An 18999-nucleotide genomic window follows, 5' to 3' on the forward strand; every position below is an offset into this window, starting at 1 on the left:
GCTGTTGCCTGGGAGAAGAGGGACTCAGAGATCATGTAGCAGAAGCAGAAAAAGGCAAGCAAGAGAGAGGAACCCATCCAAGTAGCTTTGTGGCTCCATGTCTGACCCTCTGGTCCTTGGCCTGTGTTTCTGGAGTGAGTCCTGCCACACCTAAGTGTCCTATAGTACTCATGGGTCCCAGTACTGATGGCATTCCCTCTGCCCTGAGTCTGCAGTAGTCCCTTCTGAGTTTCCTTCCCTCAGGTAGCCTCTCTCCCTGGGGCCACTCTTAGGGTGGAAGGGGTTACAACCTTTTCCTAGTGATTTCATTCCTGTGGGGCTCAGCCCAAGGTATTAAAAGTAGTTTTGTAATTCATAAAAACAAAACGAAACAAAACAAAACAAAAACAATGGAAACAGAGAACCGTGACATTCTAGTAGCACAGAATCTTAGCACTGAGTGATGTAAAATCCACAGACCCTCAGAAACATCTTAGACATATAAAACTGGTTCTAAAGCTACAGAACTTTATAACCATAGAATCTTTGAATACAAAAATAAGATGGATATGGTTCCATAGTGTAGCGGTTAGCACGTCTACTTTACACACAGAAGGTCCTGGGTTCACACCCCAGTGGAGCCATGCTCCATGGTCTATGGCCATGATACTCTGAACAAGCCTGATCCTGTCTGATCTTAGAAGCTAAGCAGGGTCGGGCCTGATTAGTACTTGGATAGGAGACCACCTAGGAAGACCAGGTACTGTAGGAATAAACAATAATAAATAATAAAAAAATAATAAATTTTAATCTCCTTTTCATGCAAAACTCAAGTTCATAAAAGTATCTAAATGTTCTTGGGTCACAGCTATGAGGGATTCTCATATTGAATCAGGGCCCTGGTGATCCTCTAGGCAGAGTCAACCCTACCCATCCCTCCCCTCTTTGTGCAGCTCAGGTTGACACCACTTAGAACAGGACAGGAATCCCCTCTGCCTCAATGCCAGCAAACTGGACTTGGACCCTCTTTGTGGGCAGCTGCTTGAGAGAAGCCCTCAGCTGGGATTCCTTTACTCCACCAGGCCAAGTTGTTGCTGTCCTAAGATGGGGGCTCACGAGGCAGAAAACAAAGTGGGTGTGTGACCCTGTCCCAGGGCCCTTGAGGAAAGGAGTGCCAACCTTGGCTCCAGGTGTCCCCACCCCAGGTTGCCTATTTAATGCCTCCCTCTACTGCCCCGCCCTGAGCCAGGCCTGTGCCTGGCGCACCACGGGAGATGGCCAAGCTCCTCTGCCAGGGGCTAAATCTGGGATCTGGCTGCTGTGTGTCCTGGCCCTGCCACTCGACCTCCGGCGTCTGGCAGGAAGGCCCCTTTCTTTCCTGACCTGCAGGGACCAGCCACCATGGTCAGTGGGCTGGGGGGCTGGAGCTGGAGTAAGGTGGCTTCTTGGGGAAGGGCAGGTGGGCTTTCGGAGTCTCCTCCAGCAGGGACAGTTCTTGGACCTGTGAGGGAGTAGAAGATTGGAGGGGACAGCAGGGACCAGAGCTCAGGCTGCCAGGCCTAGAATAGGGAAGATGAATGAGTGGCAGTGGCCCCCTGCCCCTGTAGCCCTTGCCTCAGTGTGGGCCTGCCCCTCCTAGGCCCAGCCAAGCTGAGCCCACTGAGGCAGGAAACCTGTGGGTGAGAAGGGCTTGAGGCTGGCTCCATCTCTAAGACACTGCCGGTGGGTGAACCTTTCCCTCCTTTCCTGCAGACAGATGGAGGCCCTGAAGTCCATCAGGCCTCAGTCTGGGGTCTCTAGCTCAATTCTCTGGGTCTGGGCTTTGGGACCATCCAGCCACCTCCACCAGGACAACCCCAACTCTGACCAAACCTCTTCTCCTGCTCCCAGTCCCACCGGAAGTTCTCTGCCCCTCGTCATGGACATCTGGGCTTCCTGCCCCATAAGAGGAGCCACCGGCACAGGGGCAAAGTGAAGACATGGCCTCGGGATGACCCTAGCCAGCCTGTGCACCTCACGGCTTTCCTGGGCTACAAGGCTGGCATGACACATACTCTGCGAGAGGTCCACCGTCCAGGGCTCAGTGAGTGCCCAGAGAGGGACACACAGCTGGGGGTCGCGGTAGGGGGTTGGAAAGAGCATCCCTGACCACCAAATGATCTGGAGAAACTTCCAGATGCTAGGAGCCAAAATTGGACTCCAAGATGGGAAAGGGCCTCAGAAAGAGCGAGGCCCTGCTCATGAGAATCGCAGTCAGAATGCTCACTGTCATTAAGTACTGACAGCTGGCCACCCATTGAGGTGGGTTCTGTCAATGCTCGCAGTTTACAGATTAGGAAATGGAGCAGTTATGAAACTTGCCAGTGGCCCAGTTAGTAAGCGACAGAGCTAGGATTCAAAGGCAGGCCCTCAATATGCTTTTTGTTTTGAGATCATTGTAGATTCACATGTGGTTGTAAGAAACTATGCAGAGAGAATCCCATGTACCCTTCGCCCAGTTTCTCCTGATGGAAAACTCTCGTAAGGCTGTATGTCAAAACCGGATATAGACCCACGTCTCCCCAGTTGTGTGTGCACGTGCGCATGTGTGTACTTAGTTCTACATGGCTCTATTACATGCAGCGCTTTGTAACATTCCATCTGTTCCTGGGTCTCCCTGTGCCCTTTTATAGCCACAGCTATCCCCCCAACCTTCTGGCAACTACTCACCTGTTCTTCATCTCTCTTAATGTATTTTTTAAACATACACTTCTTTTACTTTGTATCAGCCTCAGTAATAACAGCTATAAAATCATGGGTTTTGGACAAGTTATAGTTTTTTTCCTAGAATTCATCAACATACATTCATAACTATTAAAATAAAAAAATGGGTCCTTTGTGCCCCACTAAAAGAGGTTCAACTCCACCCTTTGGGGGATGCTGCCCTGGCTGTTGCTCTCCTAGTCCATTCCTGGAGGGTCTGGTGGGGAAACTGAGGCAGGAAGCAGGTCAGGTCTTGTCTGAGATCTCAGAGTCAGAGCTAGCATGGACAACCTGTGGGATCTGGAACAGCAGCTGCTCCATGCCCAGGGCAGAGCAGGGAGAGAAGGGACAGGGAGTGGGCAGGCTGAGGGTTGGAGGTCGGCTGGGGCCCTGGTCATGAGGGCCTCTGTCCCCAGCAGCCCCGGGGCTCTGATGCTCCGTCTTCCTTCAGGCAGGAGGGGCTACAGTTGGCTTTTCCACTCTGTGCCCTTACCCATGGGCCCTGGAGGCTCCCCTCTATGCCCATGTCTCTGGGTCTTATCCAGAAATTTCCAAGCGGGAGGAAGTGGAGGCTGTGACGATTGTGGAGACACCGCCCCTGGTGGTGGTGGGTGTCGTGGGCTACGTGGCCACTCCTCGAGGCCTGCGGAGCTTCAAGACCATCTTTGCAGAGCACCTCAGTGACGAGTGCCGCCGGCGATTCTACAAGGACTGGTGAGCGCCCTAGAGTGGACCGTGTGTGGGCTGGTGGGACCACTTTACTTCCCAGACCTGTGCTAGAATGATGGGGGTGAGCAGGAGGAGAAATGTCAATAGTGTGTGGAAGGCAGGACAGTGTGTGTGTGTGTGCGTGCGCGCGTGCTTGCACAGTAAATTCAGGAAATTCAGTGGGCAGGAGAGGACATTGGGATAGAGGAAAAAGAAGAGACAAATATTTTAATCCTCAAAGTTAAATAAAGGAATAATTTGACGAAATATCGCAGTTGGCTCCGAGCTTCCTAGCAGCCAGGGTAAAAAGAGAAACAGCCAACTAACAAGCTCTATTTATCAGAAAGAAAGGCATTCTTAGGCTTCAGTTCTTCCTGGCATAGGTCCCAAAAGGGAAGGCCCTTCTGCCTGAGGAAACTCACAGATATCACCCTCCTTACAGAGGCAGAGACACAGCCCAGCCCTGGCCTTCTATGGGAGGTGACAAGTTTGGTCACTAGTGTCAGTGTGGGCTGTGTGACCAAGGCAAAGTGGCTGACCTCTTAGAGCCTCATATCACCTCTGCCCCTCATGCCACAGACACCATCAAATGAAGATGGGAAAGGTTCCTGCATCTTGGGGCTGTTGTTAGATGAGCAAAGTGGGTCAAGGGCTCAGCACAGAGGAAGTGCTCTGCAAATGCCAGCTGGCCTTGTTTTCCTTGTTTCTATTGTTATCAATTTGCCCCTCATCCAGGGGCTTTGACCTTTCTGAACCTTGGCTTCTTCATCTGTAGAATGGGGATAACAGTGTCCACCACCCAGAGTTCCAGTGAGGGTTAGGAACGTCGTGCATGGCACCTGGCCAGTACCAGCTGTTCACTTTATAAGTGGGGTCAGCAGCTGTAGCAATGTAGGCAGGTGGCTGGCACATCCTTTCCCCAAACTCCTATGCATCTGCCACTCACTCTCAGGGTCCAGGAGGCAGGGACGGTGCCTGGTTTACAGAGGAAGCCCAGAGAGGCCCAGAGAGGGAGGGACAGTCTGTGCTTAAAGATGGTGACTGCAGCCAGCCCAGGGACTCCCAGGGTAGGCCCCTGGGAAGGAAAGGAGGAAGGAAGAGAACATTTTTAATTCTAAGACCCATGCTTTGTGGGTGGCTGGCAGGCAGGGGCAGGACAGGTCCAGGGAGCTGCCTGACTGGCCCCTCTGAGCACCCTCTGTGCATGACTCAGGCACAAGAGCAAGAAAAAAGCCTTCACAAAGGCCTGCAAGAGGTGGCGCGATGCCAATGGCAAAAAGCAGCTCCAGAAAGACTTTGCTGCCATGAAGAAGTACTGCAAGGTCATTCGGGTCATCGTCCACACCCAGGTCAGTCCCCTACACCATTGTCCACACCATCTGCCTGTCCACACCCTGGGCTCACCCTCCCTCACTCCAGCTTCTCAGAGCCCTGGTAAATGTCAGCCTAAAAATACCAAGAGCCCCAGGCACAGGCCCAAAGGGTTGGCCTCCCAAAGCCTCAGGGATGGGCTGCTAGACGTCAGAGTGCTCTGAGGGCTGTGGGGCATTGGCCGTGCCCAGTGGTCAACCAAGGCCCTGAAATGCCCTGAAGGGCCTGGATCTCCTGTCAAGTGTCCGGTGTAGAGGCCTGGCTGCCTCCCTGTGGGTTTTGGCACAAGTGTGTGTGCGAATCGTACATGGCACCTGGCTTGATGTTGGCTGAAAAGTTACCAAAACCCTCTGGCTTATTCTAGAACGTTCCTGGGTGTCTTGTCCTCAGGGAAACCTTTCATAGGCCCTGAGCTTCCCAATCCCAGTTACGCTCACTCTTGCAGTTCCTGGTTACTTGTGTCATTGGTTAACATTCTTTTTCCTTGAGCTCCATGGGGCAGGGGCCACGGCTGCCTGTTAAGTGCTGTGCTCCCAGAACCCACCAAGAGCCTTGTATGCAGTAGGTGCTCCATAAATACTCATTGTTGAGCATTATACTGTGTTCCTGCTTCCACTTGTGTGTCCCCACAGCCTGTACCTCACACAACAGCAGGCAGAGATATTTAAAAATGTGAATCTAATCTTGTCAAACCCCGCTCTTGGAATAAACCTCGAGTTCCTCCTTACAAGATCTGTCTGGCTAGGCTCCCGTTCACACCTGACTCCATCCTGTACTCCTCTCTCCCTGCTCCCCGTGGTCTAGACCTTCTGGTCTCTTTTCTATCCCCCCAACTCCTCAGCATCTTCCCTGTCTCAGAGACATTGCACATGCAGTCTCTTCTGCCCTAAAAGCTCTTAGATCTTCACCCAGTGGCTCTGTCTTATTACTGGTGTCACCTCCCTGGAGAGGCCCTCCCTGACCACCCCATGTGCAATACTGTCCCCTCCATCCCCTGATACTCCATCAGAATACTTAGCTCTCTCCGAGAGTTTACTTGACTTCTGTCCCCTAACTAGTTGGTGGCTCCATGAGGGCTGGGACCTGTCTGCCTCATTCCATGCTGTGCCCCATACCTAGCACAGGACATGGCACACAGCCAGACCAGGCACAGGAACATCTGCTGAATGAATGAAGGCATGCAAGCCTGCCAAGGGTCGGTCACCAGCTGGTCATGCCATGTCTGCAAATGGGGGGTGTGACCCTCTGGGAACCGACTGGCCGTGCTGTGTCCTACAGATGAAGCTGCTGCCCTTCCGGCAGAAGAAAGCCCACATCATGGAGATCCAGCTGAATGGTGGCACAGTGGCTGAGAAGGTGGCCTGGGCCCAGGCCCGGCTGGAGAAGCAGGTGCCGGTGCACAGCGTGTTCAGTCAGAGTGAGGTCATTGATGTCATTGCTGTCACCAAGGGCCGGGGCGTCAAAGGTAGGGCCAGGCGAGATGGCAGCTCCTAGAAGGCTGCCTGGAGGGGATGGGGTCCAGACTGGCCTCTCACCCACTAGCTCCTCCTCCCTGCAGGGGTCACGAGCCGCTGGCATACCAAGAAGCTGCCTCGGAAGACCCACAAGGGGCTGCGAAAGGTGGCCTGCATCGGTGCCTGGCACCCTGCCCGTGTGGGCTGCTCCATTGCCCGTGCTGGGCAAAAGGGCTACCACCACCGCACAGAGCTCAACAAGAAGGTGTGTCCACAGTGCTGGTGAGGGGGACGTGCTGTGACCAGACCTGTCGGTGGGGTATATGACCTGGTTCCCCGAAGGCTCTGAAATGTCCCCATTGGTGCCTGGGTCTAAGCCCACATGCTGATGGGTGTGGACACACTTCTGGCCCTAGAGGCCACCTGCTGCTCCCAATGTGCCCTATTCTCCTGGCAGATCTACCGCATTGGCCAAGGGCCGCATATGGAGGACGGGAAGGTGGTTAAGAATAACGCGTCTACCAGCTATGACATGACTGACAAGTCTATCACACCACTGGTAAGGGTGGGAAGCCAGTTTGGCTGAGGGGGCCTGGTGTACATGTGTGGGCAGGTGTGTGGGTGTTGCTATGCCCCAAGAGCTCAGGCCCCAGTGAGCAGCTGCCTGGTGGAACAAACCCCTGCCTTCCCACACCCTCTGAGCCTCTTCTGCAGACAGCTCATACTCCAGCTGCTGTCACAGGGTGTGGCACGCAGCAGCTCTGACTGTGTCCTTGGAGTCAAGCTGCCTGGGCTTGAACCCTAGCCCCAGCCTGTGTTGGAGCAGGTGACTCCACCCCTCTGAGCCTCCATTTCCCCCTGCATAAAGTGTAGATTGTTGAATGAGACAGTGTAGGAGAGGACTTAGGGTGTGGCTCAGGTGCTGCTCTGATTAGTGATTGAGGGTTTCGTCCCCTGCCAGGGGGCCAGCACTGGTTCCTTCCAATCACAGCTGATTATAGTAGTTCTGCCAGGCTTCCCAGCCATCCCCCTACTCAGCAGCTCCTTTCGTGGCCTGGACCCTTATCTGCCTCCCCGCAGGGCGGCTTCCCTCACTATGGGGAAGTCAATAACGACTTTGTCATGCTGAAGGGTTGCATCGCAGGAACCAAGAAGCGGGTCATCACGCTAAGGAAGGTCAGCACCTGCGGTGGGCTCGGAAGCTGGGAAGCAGGAGCCCCATGGAATGTGGGAGGGGTGGGGACTGACAGGAGATAGGTGGGAGATGGGGAGAGCAAAAAAGGGAGGGATTCTGGCAGGAGATGGGTGAGTAGACTGGGGGTTGCCTGAGGGTGGGGACCTCTGTCTTGAGGATCTCCTTTGCCACGGCCCCAGTCCCTCCTGGTGCACCACAGTCGCCGGGCCCTGGAGAATATTGAACTCAAGTTCATTGACACTACCTCAAAGTTCGGACATGGCTGCTTCCAGACAGCCCAAGAGAAGAGGGTCTTCATGGTGAGCCCAATCCCCCTTGTTCTCTGGGACCGAACCTCACATCCCATCTGTCCGAGAATGGAGAAGCAGGAGCAGATGGGGTAGCGGGAGGCTCCCTGCACTCATCCATAGGAGAGGGATTTTAGGAGTCCAGCCCTGGGCACTGATTCTTGCTAGAAAAGGTAGAGGAGGGACCGATGGTGGTGGGGGGCGGCAGGGCCTGCCCTGGGTGACATAGGCAGCTGGCCAGTGGCAGTATTCCGAGCCAGACCCCTGTGACTAACGCTCCTCCTGCCCCCCACCCACACAGGGTCCCCAGAAGAAGCATCTTGAGAAGGAAAAGCTGGATACCTCGGGAGACTTGTAGGCGGCTAAGGATGGAAGGAGCCTGAAAGAAGGGCGCACGACCCTCTCCTGTCCTCCTTGTCTAATAAAGGCCGGAGGCAACTCTTCCCATGGTGTCTGAGTTGAGGGGATGGAAAGGGCAGTCGACGGCGGGTGGCCGGGGCTTAGTTCTTGGGCTGGGAGAGCGCACGCGGCTCAGGATGGGCGTGGCCGCCACTCCACACCCAGCGCAGCTCAGCGGCGCCCCCTGGCGCGGGGCCTCGGGGACGCAGCTCAGGAGCAGTCAATGGGCGGGGCCTGCTGGGAAAAGGGGAGAGGGCAAGTTCTTAGGAGGGGGCGGAGCCTCAGGGCGCGGGGCCGGGCGTATGCCAGGGATCTTGTGTGTGTGGCCTCAGATCTGTCAGAGGCAGTGAGCGTGCAGCGGTCCTGTTGGCGTCATGTCGTTCTGCAGCTTCTTCGGGGGCGAGGTTTTCCAGAACCACTTTGAGCCGGGTACAACCTGTGACCTTCTGGGAGGGCAGAGGGGCAAGGGCACACATTAGCGGGGGCGTCGCTGCCCTCTGGTGGTAATAGAGCCCTGGAGCCCCGGGAATGGGAGGGGACGAGTGTGACCGCATGGGGAGGAGCGCATATGAGTAAAGGGGATAATGGAGGAGGGAGGAGTCTGGGGGGCTCGGATATGGGTAAAGGGGATAATGGAGGAGGGAGGAGTAGGGGTGCCTGAGAGGAGGGGACATTAGAGAGAGATATACTGTCCTCCAGGAGGAAAGGCCTTGAGTGCGACCATATCCGTTTCCGGGGGGAAATCTATGGGGTCAGGGCACATGGGGGTGGTGCGCCGGGGCAGGGATACGGGTCAGGATCTAGACTTCAGAGGGACACGGTGGAAGATCTTGTTCAGGGGCAGCTCCTGTGACAGGGCTGCTCCTCCTCGTGGCAGCTCCCGTTCCCAGATGTTACCTCTGGCCTTCCCCTCCCCGTTCCTGGGACGTGCAGCGTAAGCCCCAAGCACGGAATGTCCTGTTCTCATCTAAATATGCCGGCTTAGATGCCTCTCTCATCTGCGCAGAGGCCCTGGTGTTGAGTAACCAGGAGTGTTGCCAGGCCACCAGTGGCCAGTGTAGTGAAGTGAAGTTGAACAGAATAGGACTGGAAGGGGAGAGTCGGGGTGGGGGTGGGGGGCTTGGGGCCTGGGGCATGGCCAGCCCTCAGCCCTGGCCCCGGGCTTTGAGAAGCCGTGGTGAGTGCCCTTCTGGGCTGTGCTGCCTGATAGTGGACTCATTTTGCCAGGCCACCAGTGGCCAGTGTAGTGAAGTTGAACAGAATAGGACTGGAAGGGGAGAGTCGGGGTGGGGGTGGGGGGCTTGGGGCCTGGGGCATGGCCAGCCCTCAGCCCTGGCCCCGGGCTTTGAGAAGCCGTGGTGAGTCCCCTTCTGGGCTGTGCTGCCTGCTAGTGGACTAATTTGGTAAAAACATGCTACAGGCAATACTAAGGCAGCAACTTACTTGGCATGGGATCTGTTGAGTGTCAACCCTCTAGGGGGCTAGGCTCTGACATCGGGCATCTATGGATGTCAGCTGTGACATAGGACCCTCTGGGCAAAGCCCTCCCCAGAAACCCTTTGGCTATGGGCCCCTCAGACTGCTCTGCCAAGCTGGAAACTCCACTCCCACAGTAGCTCCTGGTTCCTCTTCGTGACCTCCTCCAGTTACTGGTAAAGGGTGAGGCTGTCCCCAGGCTGGGGATTACCTGCTTCCTGTTTTGCAAGTCAGTTTTGCAACATCCTGTCCACCCTTTTGAGGATAGTTCAAAATGTATTTTTCCGGGCCCTCTGTTTTCCTGGGCCCTCTGACTGGGCTGGATGCCTTTTTGCTGATACCATTCTCTTCCTGCATGAAGAGCAGGCCAGTGGCTGGGTGTCCAGCTCAAGGCTTCACTGGGCAGCAGGAAAGCCACTTGGGAAAGGAGGAGGGCTAGGTGGTGGTGCTGGCTATGTCAGAGCCCCCACTGTGTGGGGCCTGCAAGGGGTGAGAGTGCTGTGATCTGATTAGATTCCCTGGGTTCCTTCCTGGCTGCACACCCTCTAGCTGAATGTTTTGGATCATCAAGCCTCAACTTCCTCATCTATACAATGGTTAGGTCTGCATCACAGGACTTTTGAGAATCAATGAGATAAGTGTGAAAAGTGGCTCTCTGGTCTCTGGCACATGCTAAGAACCACTAAATGTGAGCTCAGTGATGTGTCTCCTCCACAGACCAATACCCAGGCCTGGGGGTGGTAGATGGAGATGTGGGGAAGGTGTGCAGGTCACTCTGCAAATGGGGACGATGCTGTATTGTCCTGGGTCTGAGGGTTTGGGAACTCACCCCAGAGAGGCTAAAGGCAGTGTCTCTGCTTCTGCCTCTCCTTCCGCCTCCAGGTGTCTATGTGTGCGCCAAGTGTGGCTATGAGCTCTTTTCCAGCTGCTCAAAGTATGCACATTCGTCTCCATGGCCAGCCTTCACCGAGACCATCCATGCTGACAGTGTGGCCAAGCGTCCAGATCACAATCTGCCTGAAGCCTTTAAGGTGGGTGGTAGCAGCAGGGGGAGGGGAGGAGGGTGTTGGCCACCCCTTCCTTCCTTCTGTTACTTCCACAGCTCTAGAGGCTTAGAGTCTATCCCAGACCTCTCTGGCCTCAGGCAGGGAAGCTATGGGGAGAGCTTGGGGTCCTGGTGGGAAGAGGGAAACAGGACGACTTTCCTGCACAGGCTCCAGGATGGAAATCAACCCTCTCTTGCCAGCAGTTACCTTGGGAAATGGGCATGGGGTGGACACTGTCTGCTGGTGGCAGGAGAGACCATTGCTGTGGCTGTTTTGTGTCCAGAAATTCACGTGGCTGTTTTGTGGTCTTCCTAGGTCTCCTGCGGCAGGTGTGGCAATGGTTTGGGCCATGAGTTCCTGAACGATGGCCCAAAGCGGGGGCAGTCCCGCTTCTGAATATTCAGCAGTTCGCTGAAGTTTGTCCCTAAAGGTGAGCTTGCCATCAGGCAGATGGCACAGACAGGCCTGTCGTATATTTTAGAGGCTTTTGGTGGTGGTGGGGCAACACCGTTTTCATCCACTTATAGTGACATGGGGTCACCAAAGCATGCTGCCCAGGACCGCCCAAGGTCACCCCAAAAGATAGCTTCAGGATGGGGACAAGAGGACAGATTTCCTGCCTCCTGTGACTGATTGATCACATGTGTCCCAGAAAGGAGACATCTGAGGGCAAATGTGTTGAAGGGTTTTATCCAGAGGCCTGACTCTTGCCCTGACTGGAGTGGGAGGCAGGTGGGCAGAGGTTGAGGGCCGAGGCTGTGCAGCTGGGGCCTGGCACATCGTAATAGCTCAAATATGCGTTCCTGTTGGCAGTATTTTTATTAGTGGTAGTTTGTTTTGGGGAGCTGTGTTTCATTTTTGTGCATTTTATTTGAGCTCAGCTTTCTCTGTGGCCTTGCTCTCCTGCTCACACAAAAACTCACAAATCAACGCACATCTGTTTGCACATCTAGCCACCCTTGGTTCTCCTCCCCAACCTTTGTAGCTCAACTCCTAGCTCCTTGCTTGCTGCCTATAAGACTATGGCCAGTCTCTAATCTTAGTTTCATCCTCTGTAAAATGGGGCTGCTGATGGCATCTGCTTGCTGCCATCATTGTGGGAGTTAAACAAGGATGTCCATAGGGGCTGGTGCATGATAAAGTACAATGATGCTTTTGTCCTTTTGTAGTATTCATCCCCTGTCTGTGTGAGGGAAGAAGAGGCTCTGAGTTCTCTTGCAGATCTTGGGATGGGGTACACAGACTCCCCCAAAGCTGGGTGCCTGGGTTCTCCTAGATTTCCTGACCTGAAGGCTGGAGCAGAGGAGGCTAGCACAGGGAATGGTGTCCGAGACATAATTGAGCAGGACTGGTTTTTCTCTCCTCTCCTTCTTTTCTTTCAGGCAAAGAAACTTCAGCTTCCCAGAGGAAGTAGGCGAGCAGCCCTCACCCACCCCAGATGGGCACTGCGTGGTGGCCACACTCTGGCTCTCCCCACTTGGAACTGGAGCCCCGGACATTCAGACGGGGAAGGCGGGGTGGCTGAAACATCAGGAAGGCTCCCAAGGCTTTGGCTCTGCACAGGCTCTCTTTGGGAAAAGCGCTGGTTTGCTACCTGTGTCCTATATCCCACTGCCAGGACAGACCCAGCTGTTGGCTTATCTTGGCCTCTGACTTACACAGGAGCCTCAGGGACATGGGTTTAGGCCTGGCTCATCTGTGAATGATAGTGTACCCCCACCTTCACTTCTCAGCCCACTGCCCCCTCTTTGCTTGTCTGGACTCACTCCTTCAGGGCTCAATTCTGAGATGGGCTCTGGCTGTTGCCAAAGCTGGTGTCCATCTCCCTCAGTCTGTGCTAGGCGACAGAGTGCAAACAGAGGTGTCCCCAGCCGACTGCTCTAACCCCAGTCACTACATGATTTGCTCTGGTTAAACCTTCCAAGCAGCCAGAGTGCTGATGATCCGTGACCCATGGGGAGAGCGGGCCGAGAGGACAGACCTCTGGTCTCTCAGTTATGAGAGGAGAAATCCTGAACCCTGTTTCACCATCTGTGTGGCTGTTGCTTACCTCACTCGGGCTTAGGAAAGCAGTGATTGCTCCATCACCTTGACCGCACAAGGCTGGGGGCTCTGGAGCTCACAGCCTACTACAGTTCACACCTTCCCAGGGCACAATGACGATGCCTTACCGCACACATGCTGAAATTCTTACCATCTGAGAAGGTGGGTGATGCTCCCTCCCATCTCGAATGCTCTCTGGAGTAATCAGGAGATGATGAATAAACACATGAAATCTAAGCCTGCTCTGTTTATTAACAACATTGGAGATGCCAGAATACAAGGGCCAGGCTTTTCACAGTTGTTTCATTTGTTCCACAAATATTTATTGAGCACCTGTTTTATGCCACGTTCCAGCTTTGGTGCTGGGGATGCAGCTGTAAGCAAGACAGATGTAGCCTGCCCTCAAGGTCTTACAGCATAGTTGAAGAGAAAGTAAATTCATGTCAGATGGTAAGAAGGGCTGTGAGCAACTACAGCAGAATAATGATACTAGGATGTGTGGAGGGGGGATTGGGGGTTGGTGCTTTGCTTCCAGAGAGGAGGATGCTGGGGAGGGGTCATCTCAACTCAGCAATGACAGATGAGAGCAGCAAGGAGAGGCGCAGCACATGCAAAGGCCCTGAGACAGCAACAAACTTGCTCCAAGCCCTGTAGGGAGACTGTAAAATGTGACCTATGAGGAGGTACGATATATTTAAAAGAACTACATGGTTTTTTCAATTTATGTTAACAGAAATCTGAGGAGTGTGTATGGGAATGGATATTAAGGGGTAAGATAATGGTGTGGGAGAACATAAGTTGAATCAGGCTGAATTTATTGATAGGGATCACTAAATAGATTCTGGATTTACATTGCAGCTCAGTGGGTTAGAAAGGGTTCTAACAGTTTGTTTAGTTGGTTGAAACATGGACCAAAAGGTAGCCCACACTAAATGGAGTTGAAATGCCAGACCTGCCTTGGTTTAATAGAGAAAGGGATCCAAAGGCTTAGGGAGATTGGAATGTTAGAGTGGATTTGTGATTTAAGATTAGCTTACTCACCCTGGGAGGATTCGGAGGATATGCCATTCATCACCATTGTGAGGAGTAAATTTGTGAGGGGAACCCCAGCATCCTAAGGGAGCTCGTGATCACTTCTGTGTGAGCCAGAACTTAGAATAACTGCTTGCTGTGGAATTGGGAAACCTAAATGCAACGGGGCTAATTGTATCACTAAAGTCAAGGTGGGTATGGTTACCCTAATGGACAGCAGAGTCAAAGCAGCAATCAGAAGAGTTTGACTCTCTCTAACTTATGGTGTTGGCTAGTTGATTATGGTGTCCCTAGAAGTGAATAGATGGGAAGCCTAATGAATTATTAATCTGTATGAGCAGAAGAGTTCTAGGTGAAGTAAATAAAGTCTAATTTAAATCATTAAAACAGTCATGACTCCTCAGTCAATTCCCGGATTTGAACCAGTTTACAGACCCAGAACTACTTGAATGAAGGGGAGGCAGGGACCCCTTAAAGAAGAACCTTAGTATGCTGCCAAAATGCATACTGTTCATCTTTCTTCCAGCCTTTCCTAAGGGGACCTATAGTCTTATAGCAGAGTGTGTGTATTGGGGAAAAGGAAATAAACATTTCAGGGACTTCTGGACACTGGCTCTACACTGATACCACCTAGGAGACACAAATGTCACTGTGTCAGAGTAGGGGCTTGTGGAGGTCAGGTGGTCAATGGAGTTTTAGCTCAGGTCCATCTCACAGTGGGTCCAGTGGGTTCCCAAACTTTTCCTGTGGTTATTTCCTCAGTTCTGAATGCATAATTGGAATAGGCACACTTAGTAGCTGGGAGTACCCCCACATGGGAAGGAGGGAGGAGTGGGACCTGCAGATGTGAGGGCAAAGGTGTTCTGATGAGGCTGGAGTGGCTGGGGAGGGAGGAGAACAGGGAGCCCTCCAGTGTTGTTGGCCTGTTTGGCCTGCTCATATCTCAGTGATGGGACTCTGCCTTTCCCCTGATCCCCAGCCACAGGTCGAGGGCCCCTGCTCTGTTGTGGGGTCACCTGCCTGTGCAGGGAACTCAGCCTACTTCCTTGTTGGATGAGGGCACAGGAGAGCCATGGGGGGTGAGCTGGGTGGGGAGTGGGATGCAGGGAATCTGAGGTCCCCTCACATCAGACCCTATGAGCAAGGTCTGTCTGCTAGGGGCCGGGTGAAGGATGGGTGTCTCATGTGGAATCTTAAATTACCCAGCCCCCCCCATCCCTCTTCCTATGGGTTACACCATAACCTCTGGCCTGCAGCTTCAGTTTCTCCTTGAGAAGCAAAAGACTTTGAGAGCCCAGCCGCTTCCTCTCCAATGTCCCCTCCTTGCACAGCCTTGCCAGTCAAGGGCAGCGTTCAGGGAGTAGACGAATCCTGGTATTCCACCAATATTAGCCAACAGCAGCAGCAGGCCAGGGCACTGCAGGACAGCGCACCCCGGTCCTGGGAAGCCCCGGACTATGCCTTAGTGCAGGGCAGGCAAGTGGGAGGGTGCGCCCGAGGTAGTCCGCGAAGGTCACCACCAAGCCAGACTAGAGCCACTGTGCTCCCACCTCCATACGAAGTCCTAGTTGGGGCACAGTGCAATGACTTCCTTCCAGATTCTCCGGTTTTCAAGGTCCTCTGCGTGGGGAGTGGTCGCAGGGACTGTGATTAGAATCTACCAGCAGAGGGCGCGCTCGCTCCGCGTCGCCGATGCTCTCAGGCGGCTCGAAGTGCCGCTGCAGTTCCCCGAGGCGCCACCGGAGGCGCAGCAGCGACAGCTCCGATAACGGAGGGGTGGGCGATCCCAGCGCCCCGCCCCGCCCCTAGGCCCCTCGAGCCAGGGCTCCGGCCCCTCGAGCCAGGGCTCCAGCCCCTCGGCCACGCCCACCCAATGTGATGGTTCTCGCGACACAGACCTAGATCTCCTGGCATCTGAGGGTTTTGCGGGTGGTAGCGGGGCTCCATTCGGTGGGCTTCACGAAAGTGACAGGTCGAGGGAGAGCTGTCGAGGGCTGGGGTGCTCCTTCTTGAGTCCCCTGGAGTGAGACAGAGTTGGGTGGGGGCAGAAAGAAGGAAGGAGGTGAGAACAGTGCAGGGGTTGGCCGGACGCAGGTGGAAGCAGGACGCTCCTGGCCCCAGCCCAGCCCCAGCCCCAGCCCCTTCTCCAGGGCAGCTGCGTAGCACTCACCTGCACTGATGCCCGGGCCTCCACTTCCTGTGGCCCTTCTATGCCTTCAAGTTGCACCTGCTTCCATCGTGGCCCCCCTGGGTGCACCAGTTCCTGGGGTCCCACCTCCCACGCATCTTTGCCAGTAGGTCTCCCCCACAACAGTGACAGTTCCTAGCTAGCCTCCCCCAACCAGTGTGATCTTAGCAAAATAGTCATCAGACTGGGTAATTTTCTTCAGTGGTTCCCATAGGCTCTGCTTGCTCTGGTCCTGCACACCCCACCTCTTCAGCTTGATTTCCCACTCTATAAATGATAGCAGTATTATTTATCATAATTATGTTGCTTTTATTATCCATGCCCCCTTTACCTAAATCTCTGTAGCTGGGCCTAGTCTAGACTAGCCAGGCTCTATTCTAGAAACATGCCCCTGAGGTCCTGCCTCCTAGAGTTGCTGTTCCTTCTTTCTCATCCCTGCTCCATGTGCCAGAATCCTAGAAGCCTTTCCTAGTCGCTCTACTCCAATTAGTGTCTCTCTCCTTACCCCACACTGCAGAGGCCCTGGGTGAGTCTCCCATATGTGTGCATAGATTGGGTTCCTGCTATCCCCTTGTAAGTTTCACCTCCCCTACCCCAAGTCAACAGCTCCTCAATGCCAGTGACCACAGTGCATTCATCTTATTCATTTCTTTCCCCAAACGCCCGAGCCTGCGGAGGCGGCACGTAGTAGCATCAGATGGATGTAGGTGTGTCAGATTGCACTGCCTTCTTCTCACTTCCTCTGTATCCCATGTGCATGAATGTGTCCATGGTCTGGGGGATGCAGGGACCCCGGGACCACCTAATCGTCCTACCCTGGCTCTGGGCACTAGGCATCTGCTTGAAGGAGCTTAGGGGCAAGAAGCACAGGGAAGACAGTTGGTGGGTCCCCTGTGGCAGGCAAGAAGGAAGCTGCCGGGGAGAGAGCTCAGGGTTATCTGCAGAAAAGCTCCTTTCACCCCAGTCCCTCACCACCACCACCCCCCCCCGCCCCAGCGCCTGTCTCCAGGAATGATTTGTTCCTTGTAAAACTCTGGAGATTATCCATGGTTCAGTCCCTGGCTTCATGTCTTATGTTTCATCTCCAACCAGGACATTTACAAGCTATCCTTGGTTTCAAAGGGCTTGGCAGCAGCATTTCCAGAGAGAAGAGAAACAGAGAAGAAAGGAGACAGGGTCCTGGAGGGTCTGTCCCTCGCGATGCAGGCTGCCTGTTGCCCTGGGCTCTCTTCCACCTCCGACTCCAGTGACTTTTTGCTCTTTTAGTTTTGAGAGTGTGGTTCTTTCCTGGGCTTCCATCCCCGAGACCGGGAGCCCGTGGTGTGTGTCTGGATGTGGAGGGAGGACAGGGAAGCTAGAGTCGGAGGGAAGACAGCAATGACCTGTACAGGGGACATGGATGGAGTCATTGTTCTCTGAGGAGGGAGTGGGGGTCAATTTTGAAAGTCCTGTTGTCAGAGTAGCAGCTTAAGGGGGCGGTCTTCTCAGGAGGCACTTGCCCCAAGGTGCTCTGTGCCCCAGGATTCTGGCTTCTGGGTCTTTCTGAGCGCTGAGCCAAACAAGATTGACTTCATGCTTGTCTGTATGTCTGTCTGGCAAACTGTGGGAATGGGATGCTTCTTCTGGAAGTGAGGGGGAATGGAGTGTGGCCCTCCCTGTGGGTCCTGTCTGCTGGCCAGGCTGGACTTGTTCCTGAAAGTAGATCACTGGTGTGTGGGGAGATTCAAACTTAGGGCTTTCCACACTGGGGGGTTGGTGGTTGGGGCCTGGCAGCATGCCTCCGAACCTCCCTTTCTTGCTTGTACACACAAACACACACACACACACACACGCACGACATACCTACATGATATTCACACATAGTCCTGTGCCCTCTGTAGAGCATAGTGTTCCTCAGCCTGCATCAAGCCCCTTGCTCATGATGGAACATGCTCACAGTCACCTTCCAGTCCATGGGGACGCTCGCCAGGATATGGTGAACACACCTGGCCACAGAGCCCCAGTGGCCTGATGTGGGACCACATGGACGTTACCCAGCCTTCCCAATAATGTTCAGGGGTTTCTACTCTCAGAGGCCTGGCTTGGGAAAGTGAAGCTGGGGAAGGTGGGATGGGGTGGGGTCAGAGAAAGTACTGTTTCTCTTCCCTCTTTAGACTCACCTTGGTGATAAAGGCTTTAACTAGCCCTCTCCTCTCGCAGAGCTGGGATTGCCAGCCTAGAAGGATTGTTACGTTGTTATAAATTGAGCTGAGCCAGGCTGGTAGGTGAGAAGCAATTTGCAGGGCCGAGTTACGCATCCTGGGAACCTGGATACATGACCTCTTCTGGAGAAGCAGGGGCCAGTGGCAAACGGCCCTCTGTCTATTCCGATCCCTCTAGGAAGACCAAAGGGAATGAAGTGAGGGTAGCTGGAAGCAAGTTGGAGCCCATCCCTGCACAGGAGAGGAGTCTGGCTCCTTCCGGAAAACACTTCAGCCCCAGGCAGTCTCCCTGCAGGTATGTGGCTGATCTGGGTGGCTACTGAGCTGGGTAAGTCGTCCTTTCTTCCCATTCTTGGCCAAAGGAACTTTTTCATGTGTCCCTCCTGACAATGGGAATCTTGTCTTCCCTGGAAAACCCTCCTGTGCCACAGTGTCTAGCTATGTCTATGTCTAGGTCTAGCTGGTCACCAAGAATAAGACCCAGGTTCTGGCAAGCCAGGCTGGCTGGCCACTTTGAGACCAGGGAAGGCTTTCCTTTCTAGACTTGTCGCCAAGGAAGATGAATTATGAAGTATTCAGGTCTCCTAGTGTAGGAGCAGCTTCAAGGCACCGCTTCTTGTGCCAGGGTCATTGTTACATGTCTACTGCCTCCTTCTCATGAAAAGCTTAGGAACTGAGAACCTAGAGATGTGGGGGCCAGTATTACTTGTGTTTTAAGTAGGAAAGTGAGGTTCAGAGACTGGATATCTGCCAAGGTCACCTGCTTGGGTCAGCGGAGGGGGTCAGAGCTGGGCTTAAATCAGCCTCCAAAGTCCTTGCTGTCGGCACTGTGCTCTGCTGCTGCCTCCACCCCTAGGAATGGGCTCCTGCGCCCCCCC

The 18999-nt window shown here is 54.1% G+C and overlaps 2 protein-coding genes and 1 pseudogene across 2 annotated transcripts; all 3 read left to right on the top strand.

Moving 5' to 3' along the window:
• The first annotated feature begins 632 nt into the window (after positions 1–632).
• Positions 633–751, top strand: LOC112481627 (annotated as a pseudogene).
• A 571-nt stretch (positions 752–1322) lies between these two features.
• RPL3L (ribosomal protein L3 like) lies at positions 1323–8181 on the top strand. Its single transcript, XM_006913957.2, has 10 exons — positions 1323–1383; positions 1870–2062; positions 3267–3435; positions 4643–4778; positions 6079–6265; positions 6359–6519; positions 6712–6813; positions 7335–7430; positions 7629–7748; positions 8038–8181. Exons 1-10 carry the CDS (start codon positions 1381–1383, stop codon positions 8092–8094), a joined length of 1224 nt encoding a protein of 407 aa, XP_006914019.1. The 5' UTR covers positions 1323–1380; the 3' UTR covers positions 8095–8181.
• Positions 8182–8413: 232 nt separating this feature from the next.
• Positions 8414–12937, top strand: MSRB1 (methionine sulfoxide reductase B1). Its single transcript, XM_006913958.3, has 4 exons — positions 8414–8564; positions 10494–10642; positions 10973–11087; positions 12040–12937. The coding sequence occupies exons 1-4, from the start codon at positions 8510–8512 to the stop codon at positions 12069–12071; spliced, it is 351 nt and encodes a 116-aa protein (XP_006914020.2). The 5' UTR covers positions 8414–8509; the 3' UTR covers positions 12072–12937.
• The last annotated feature ends 6062 nt before the right edge of the window (positions 12938–18999 follow it).

Source organism: Pteropus alecto, unplaced genomic scaffold (genome assembly GCF_000325575.1).
Source record: "Pteropus alecto unplaced genomic scaffold, ASM32557v1 scaffold44, whole genome shotgun sequence".
Lineage (NCBI taxonomy): Eukaryota > Metazoa > Chordata > Mammalia > Chiroptera > Pteropodidae > Pteropus > Pteropus alecto.